Below are 9223 nucleotides of genomic sequence, written 5' to 3' on the forward strand. Positions count from 1 at the left end.
ATTATATATAAATTAGGTACTGTATATATAATTATATATTAACTTATTGTAACTTTGTTATAATTAAATATATAATTTCCGCCGTCTAGCGTGGCGCCACGCTACGGAGATTTTTACGCTAACTATCGTCTGTCAGTATGTAAATTAGGTACCGTAAGTCTAATACAGTACTGTAATTTTATACATTTCTTGTGAAAGAAACATTTCTTATTCAACGGCGATTAAAATTATTTATATTAATGATGTCTCCGAAGTTCTACGAAGTTTTCACAGAAAAATAAGTTGTTAGAAATCGGCCGCTCTTTGCTGAGCTGTTCCGCGACGAAAACAATGTTGAGCAATGGCAATGTCGAATGGTGACACTCGGTAAGTAATCCTACAATTTTTTGTTTATAGCGTAGTTTATACGGATTATTCCCAAAAAATATATACGTATTTTGGAAATGTTGAGTCGGATTAGTCTAGAATCGATTAATTTTATGGAAGAAAATCTTTCAAACAGCCGTAGTCCGTAAACTTGACACGTGTCGGGTTGTGATTGGAAGGATTCGTAAGAAAGCGGATTCCTAGAGAATGGAACGTATGTCTATCTTATAGGGGGGGTCGACTGTATGTTCATAACAATAATACAATATATCTTATGATTCAATGTTTTGTAGAAAACAATCATTTCATATCCTTTTGTACATTAAAATCTTGCAAGATCTTTTCACATTAAATACTCTTTTTTTCTTTAATATACCACAAATCATATTTTTCTTGTTATAAAAAACTTAAGATTAAAGATGATTGCAGTTTATTATTGTAAAAAGCATATCTGAAAATTTTGTCTTGTTAACTTTAGCATGTTTATCTACTTAAAATATCTACATACAATGTAAAGAGATTAATTATTTTATATTTAATTATTACATATTAACACTTTTAGTTGCTCTTTTTATGTCCATGACATAAAAAGAATACAATACTTTGTTACCTAAGCAGGTTCATAGATTACAATCACAATTTATATATTTCTTCAACGTTATCTGGATTATATGAAAAAATCTCATAATCCTGTCATGGTATTTACTAAGTCTGATAAATTTAGAATATCTTTATTTCATTTTAAATTCAAATTGTTTATTTTAGAAGAATTTGATAGCATATGCATTTGAAAAAGCATGAAATGCATGTTGAAAACAAACTGCACAAGAACATTTGATAAAGGAGTTAGAATTAGTCTTTCAAAAGAAAGATGTGTTTTGTTTTAAGGGATATTAAACATTGAGTTTGAAGATCAAAGAGATTGATGAAACCCTAATTCCTGAAAGAGGTATTGCAAAGGTGCCCCATTGATCTACAATTAATTAGCCAGAGATCTACCAAATTATCAAGCTATAATAAGGCTAAGTTAATAATTAGATAAGAAGTAATTTGTCTAGACATAGGCAGTTAATCTGCCATATCATGATAATTTTAATAAATTAATTTTTCATTTAGAATTTCTGGAAGAAAAAATGAGCTGATTAATTTGAACCTGCAACTTACCATGTAGATATGTTGCCAGTTACACTACATTGACCTCTGTCCAATCTCCAGTTCCAGAATTTTAGACAAATTACAGTGGGTGATCGGTTAACGAACGTAATCCATTTCAAGACTTTGTTCGTTATCCAATTATCTATTTACCATAGGTTTTTATGGGAATTTGATTAATTCATTCTGGACACTCCAAAAAATACAAAAATATATACTTTCTTACTACATTTATTTACATGTAATAGTAAAAATACATATATACACAGTCTTGCATTTTTATTAGTCATGTTTTTTCCGTTTGTGGGAGTTAAAGAATCTTTCTAATGTCGATTGCTTTTCTCTTTTCTTCGAGATTTTTCAGAAGTAATTAATAGTATTGTAACTGTAGAGATCCCCAACTCCATTAACCTTATTCTGGTTTGGATGCTACTCGAATGATCGTTGTTCTGACATCCTCCCACTTCTTCAAAAGATCTTAAGTAGCAGATGTCGACATTGGCTTTCGTCTTCCTCTTTTTCAAAAGAAAACACATCTCGCTGAGTTTCTTGGTATTCTTGATTTGAGAGTTCTTGGAGTTCTTCTGTCATCAGATCAGTTTCAGGTTCCATTATGAGCTCTAAAATGCTGTTTATTTCTCAGATATGATTTTCATTATTCCATTAGCAGCAGCTTGAGATTTCTTGATATATCTTTCATAGCTAAGATTGTGCTTACCTGTTCAAGCCATACTGTCTAGCAACATCAGACATCTTGTGCCCACTTTCTACCTTGGTTATTATCTCTTACTTGGTTTCTACAGTGAGCACAGTTCTTGACACTCCTCTTTTTAGGCTCCATAATATTATCAGTTTCTTTTTTAAATAAAAAGCACTTAAATGGGACAGTTAAACTTTCACCTTTCATAAATAAACCCCCAACACAAAACTTAACAATTGCCCATCCAACAGTCTTGTGAAGACTGTAAAAAACTATTTGTCAGAAAGGTAAACAAAAAGCTGGAATTATAAGGGAGAGTTTCAAAATTTGGAGGAATATTATTCAGTAAAGAGTTCGTTATCCGATCATAAAAATCTTTTGCGAAAGTGTTCGTTATCCAATTTGTTCACTATCCGAACTGTTCGTTAACTGATCACCCACTGTACTTCAATTCTAATTATTAACTTAGCCTTATTATAGCCAGATAATTTGGCAGAACATCTAGCTTTATTTAAAACTAATCAGAATTGTGGAATTGTTGTTTACATATATATATTCCATGCTGGGTAAAAACAATAGTTGTCTGAGTGCCATAGAGGTGGGCTGTGAGTGTTTAAATCATCCCCAGTTAGCACCTTAAGTAACCTCATAGTTATATCCAAATGAATAGTTCTAGAAGTAAAGATTGGATGGAGGTACAGGTAATGTAACTGGCAACACATTGGCACAATAAGTAGAAATTATGGGTTTGAGTTCCACTCAGGGCAGATTCATTTCTTTCAGAAATTTGAAATTAAAAATTAATTTATTACAATTATTAAAATTAACATAAAATGACAGCCTAACCTCTTACCTCTAGATAAATTATTTTGTTGAAGGGAGGCCAGTATTTAAATGAACCTTAACTTTCTAATTATGAGTGGTTATTTGTTTTGTGAGCAATAAAATAATTTAAAAATAATTTTTAATGATACAATAGCGACGATTATTATTTTTAAAAAAATTTGTTAGGCTTAACATCAATGAAAATTCAACGCAAAGTAGGTTAATAGCGATATACTAATATACTAATTACATGGATATACTAATATACTATACTAATAATGTATTTTTTTCATTCTTTTCGGTTATCCAATTTTTTTCAGTTATCTGACCAATCCGAGTCCCCAATTGAGTCGGATAATCGATGCTCTACTTGTATATGTAAAAACTTTGACAATAACAACTACAAATCTGATTACTTTTAAATAAGACCAGATGATTTGCTATAACAAGGCTAAGTTAATAATTAGATTGTATCGTTATGCTATTGCTATTGTATCGTTAAAAATTATTTTTAAATTATTTTATTGCTCACAAAACAAATAACCACTCATAATTAGAAAATTAAGTTTCATTTAAATACTGGCCTCCCTTCAACAAAATAATTTATCTAGAGGTAAGAGGTTAGGCTGTCATTTTATGTTAATTTTAATAATTGTAATAAATTAATTTTTAATTTCAAATTTCTGAAAGAAATGAATCTGCCCTGAGTGGAACTCAAACCCATAATTTCTACTTATTGTGCCAATGTGTTGCCAGTTACATTACCTGTACCTCCATCCAATCTTTACTTCTAGAACTATTCATTTGGATATAACTATGAGGTTACTTAAGGTGCTAACTGGGGATGATTTAAACACTCACAGCCCACCTCTATGGCACTCAGACAACTATTGTTTTTACCCAGCATGGAATATATATATGTAAACAACAATTCCACAATTCTGATTAGTTTTAAATAAAGCTAGATGTTCTGCCAAATTATCTGGCTATAATAAGGCTAAGTTAATAATTAGAATTGAAGTACAGTGGGTGATCAGTTAACGAACAGTTCGGATAGTGAACAAATTGGATAACGAACACTTTCGCAAAAGATTTTTATGATCGGATAACGAACTCTTTACTGAATAATATTCCTCCAAATTTTGAAACTCTCCCTTATAATTCCAGCTTTTTGTTTACCTTTCTGACAAATAGTTTTTTACAGTCTTCACAAGACTGTTGGATGGGCAATTGTTAAGTTTTGTGTTGGGGGTTTATTTATGAAAGGTGAAAGTTTAACTGTCCCATTTAAGTGCTTTTTATTTAAAAAAGAAACTGATAATATTATGGAGCCTAAAAAGAGGAGTGTCAAGAACTGTGCTCACTGTAGAAACCAAGTAAGAGATAATAACCAAGGTAGAAAGTGGGCACAAGATGTCTGATGTTGCTAGACAGTATGGCTTGAACAGGTAAGCACAATCTTAGCTATGAAAGATATATCAAGAAATCTCAAGCTGCTGCTAATGGAATAATGAAAATCATATCTGAGAAATAAACAGCATTTTAGAGCTCATAATGGAACCTGAAACTGATCTGATGACAGAAGAACTCCAAGAACTCTCAAATCAAGAATACCAAGAAACTCAGCGAGATGTGTTTTCTTTTGAAAAAGAGGAAGACGAAAGCCAATGTCGACATCTGCTACTTAAGATCTTTTGAAGAAGTGGGAGGATGTCAGAACAACGATCATTCGAGTAGCATCCAAACCAGAATAAGGTTAATGGAGTTGGGGATCTCTACAGTTACAATACTATTAATTACTTCTGAAAAATCTCGAAGAAAAGAGAAAAGCAATCGACATTAGAAAGATTCTTTAACTCCCACAAACGGAAAAAACATGACTAATAAAAATGCAAGACTGTGTATATATGTATTTTTACTATTACATGTAAATAAATGTAGTAAGAAAGTATATATTTTTGTATTTTTTGGAGTGTCCAGAATGAATTAATCAAATTCCCATAAAAACCTATGGTAAATAGATAATTGGATAACGAACAAAGTCTTGAAATGGATTACGTTCGTTAACCGATCACCCACTGTAATTTGTCTAAAATTCTGGAACTGGAGATTGGACAGAGGTCAATGTAGTGTAACTGGCAACATATCTACATGGTAAGTTGCAGGTTCAAATTAATCAGCTCATTTTTTCTTCCAGAAATTCTAAATGAAAAATTAATTTATTAAAATTATCATGATATGGTGGCCTAACTGCCTAATCTAAACAAATTACTTAATTTCTATTAACTTAGCCTTATTAAAGCTTGATAATTTAGCAGATCATCTAGCCTTATTTAAAGTTTTTACTTTCAATTTTATATTAAATTTTCATTAATATATTTAACATATAATAATTTACTTTTTATAGTCAATGCATTTTTAGTTGATATGGTTTCAAAGCATGAATTATTAGAACACATTTTAAAAATTTCATATAGTTTATTTTTTTATTCAAAGTTAGACATCTAAAGCTGAACTCTGTGTATTAGAATGAATCAAATGAAATTGAGGTAATACAATTTATTCATCAACTGGTGTGTTTAGATTAAAAGTAATTGCCACCAGCATTGAGGATTTATCCTGCTTCCTTATGAGCCTGATGATTTCATGCTTGTAGGATTTTTTTGTCTTTTAATGGAAGAAACCTGTGATTACCTCTTTCACTTCATCTTCTGATGCAAACCTGTGACCTTTTAGCTGTTTTTTTATGTCACCAAAAATGAGTAAATTTTATGGGAGCAATATTGAGGCTGTGATGTATAATGTGTTGTTTTCCACTTCAGTTTTTCAAATGTGTCTAGTCATTCTGCTTGCATGGGGTTTCACATTGTCATGCAGTAAGATTATATCTTTTTTCAATAAACTGGATATTTGTTCTTTATTGCCATGTATAGATGTTGCAAGATTTTATGATATTAGACAGCATCGATGCTTTTGCCTCTCCTTCAAAATTTAATGATCACTGGACTGTTGTGGTCAAAGAAAATCTTAGCAGTCTCTTTTCTGCTTAAATGAGCAACTGTGTTTTTTGGGGATGATGATGATAAAGTTTTCACTGAAAGTTTTGCTGGCTCATACTGGTGACAGATAAATCTGCTGAATGATGATATTGTTAAGTTAGCTTTGAAGACAATGATGTCAAAAAGGATGAAAATTGAATGCTCTGATAAGTCTTCAATGAATAATTATGATTTATTCTGGTGCTGTGTGTTTTATGAATTAAAGTAATAGTCTTATTTAGGGATATAATAAAAAAAAAATGTTTAGCTGGATTGAGTTTGATAATTTTTGTTATTGATATTTTGTTTTTGATTTTGCAAATAGATGATATTCTAGCATGTTTGATAAAAAAAAATTAAACTAAATGATATCTTTTCATTTAATAAAGAGATTTAACTTAAGAATGAATTATACTTTTTTTTTTTAAATTAATAATAATTTTAATCTTCATTTATGAGAATTTGTTTCAGAAACAACTTTTCATAAATGCAATAGATTCCTAAATCCATTATGTATAGTAGGTTTAATAATATAACACTTACTGTTGTTTAAAGCAGAAGATTTATAGTTTAAATTTTAAGTTTGAATAGTTTTGAATTTTTATTTTATTCTGCTATAATTACATATAATGCAATAAGTTTATTATTATTATTTACTTAATTATTCTATGATGATGATAAAAATAATAATAATTTCATTTATTAAAGATCATCAAAATTGGTTTGGAATTGATGAAACTCTTGGTCCTGTTGCAATAAGTATTCGGCGAGAAAAGGTTGAGCATTTAGATTTAATAAATAGTTCAAATCTAGGAAGTACAAATAATATAATGCCTGTTCAGTATCAGTTTAGATTGATTGTTCGTACTAGTGAGGTAAGCAATATAATATATATATTTATTATTTATTATGTTTTTTTTATATAGATACAAACCAAACAATTATTTATCCATTTAAATAAAACTTAAGACTGTATTAGATTAAAATAGAATCTGCTTCATATAAGATAGGTGTATTTTATGACTATGGCTTCTATAATTTCTGTAATATTTTCACACTTTAAAAATTGGTAAATTTCCAGAAAAAGTAAATTTAATAAATATTGCATTCACTATATATAACTATACATATATAATTTTATATTCCAAATATAAGGTTACGTAAATTATTTGATATAAATACTTGAATTGAGATGACTAGAATCAAACCATTTTTACAAATCATAATCCATTATGTTCATCTGCAGTAGAAGTGCTTCAAATGAGAAACATGATACAAAGCAAAACATATTCTTTGAATGATTTTAAAATTTTTGTTTACTTTAAAATTGTATGTATATTGATGTATGTGGGACATACAGGGTGTAATGTCACAACTTTAAGGGGTGATAGAACATGACAAAAGTAACAATTGTCGTAATACAATGCATGGTAAAATGTGAACACAGTAAATATAAAGAACATGGAAAATGAAAATTGTTTTAATCATGGATATTTATAAGAAATAATGTTTTATTTTACAAGAATTGTTCAAATGAATGACCACCAATACATGCATCACAATGGTGATGAAGTGATTGGCATACACTTTGGAAGATACCCAGCATGTCAAGTACGTCTGCAGCAGCAGCACTAATTCTGGCGATAGGATCTTTGGGAGACTCAATAAGAATTTTATAAATAAGGCTTTTTAGATGTGAGCAAGGAACAACCTCATTTCACACAGTTATCTCTGCAGACACTGAAAGGGAACCGGCCTATTAGGAAAATTCTCCTGGTAAAGTCATTGTGTTTCAACAGAATTGCTATTTGCAGCACTATACATGAAGTACATATCAGCATTTGAATATTGTTGTATTTCTGTGGCCATACAACTTTCTAATAACTATATGTGCAAGACGTGGCCCTTCTCACCAGAAAGTTCCCTTTTGTGGCAAACCACTCGACTTCTGACCACACATATATTACAATTATTACTTTTGCCATGTTCTATTACCACTTAAAGTTGTGACAATCTTTCCTGATACACACTGTATATGTGCATAGTATAAAGTACTATATAAATTTTGTGACTCACTAGGCAAAAAATTTTTTATTAATGGTATCATATAAAGGAGTTACTTTTCAATTACCTTTCTTTTGTCTTCTGGTTTCTTCATTTACTTTTTTTTTTTTAATTAAAAATGGCCCAAACTTGTTTATGCTCTTTTTTTCATTAAAAAATAAAAGATTGCTTGACTTGTAACTTAATTAAATTTGGTAAAATATTTTATAAAAATGCATATCACAGTATCACAACTATTGCTAAATATTATTTGTTGCTTTAATAAAATTCATACAGCATAATCTCAAAAATTTTTGGTGAATAATTTTTTAGAGTATTCTCATCTAAATACAATATATTAATAATTCAACATAACTGATATTTGATTGTTTCTACATAATTTTTAAATATGAAAAACAAACTTCTTATTTAAGGAAACCAATTTTTGATTTCCTTTAAATAAGTAGTAAAATATGGTACCAAATATGATTTTGTTCAATTTTAAGATTATTTGTAAATATTAAAATACTATATCTAATGACAAAAATATATGTAATAAATTTTATAGTTGACTGTGATGAGAGGAACAATTTTAGAAGAAGCTATTCCATCTCTTGCTCGAACTAATGCTACCAGAGGAAATTATGTAAGAGAGGTTCTTGAATATGTTGTTCCAGAATTGCAGTTACCATCTCTACGATTAGGAATTCCTGGAAATCAAACAGAAGAACAACTTTTGAAGCTAGATGAACAGAGTGTAAATTTCTATAATTTATTTAATACAGTAGAGTGTCGATTATCCGAATCAATTGGGGACTGGGGTTGTTCGAAAAATCGATATTTCAGATAACCAGTTATGTACGAAAAAATATATTAACCTATCCCATGTTGAAATTTTTCTTCGTTGCATGTCGCTTCGCGTTGAATTTTCGTCGATGTTAAGACTATTGTATTGTTAAAAATTATTTTTTTATTTTGTACAAACAGAATAAATATATTGAAAAATATAAAAACAATAAAAAATCATACTTCAGAAGTTAATTTAGTATCAAAAACGTAAAATATTTGAGTAGTCCAAGACATAGCCAAAGATTGCAGC

The 9223-nt window shown here is 29.5% G+C and overlaps 1 protein-coding gene across 1 annotated transcript in view; it reads left to right on the top strand.

The window, feature by feature from the left end:
* The window catches only part of LOC111621948 (signal-induced proliferation-associated 1-like protein 2), a 77121-nt gene that overhangs the window by 8786 nt on the left and 59112 nt on the right, over positions 1-9223 (top strand). The window contains exons 3-4 of the mRNA XM_023364208.1: positions 6790-6956; positions 8693-8881. Coding sequence (XP_023219976.1) covers positions 6790-6956; positions 8693-8881 — 356 coding nt within the window. The remainder of the gene's footprint in view (positions 1-6789; positions 6957-8692; positions 8882-9223) is intronic.

Source organism: Centruroides sculpturatus, unplaced genomic scaffold (genome assembly GCF_000671375.1).
Source record: "Centruroides sculpturatus isolate CEXI.00-Female unplaced genomic scaffold, Cexi_2.0 scaffold31, whole genome shotgun sequence".
NCBI classification, from domain to species: domain Eukaryota; kingdom Metazoa; phylum Arthropoda; class Arachnida; order Scorpiones; family Buthidae; genus Centruroides; species Centruroides sculpturatus.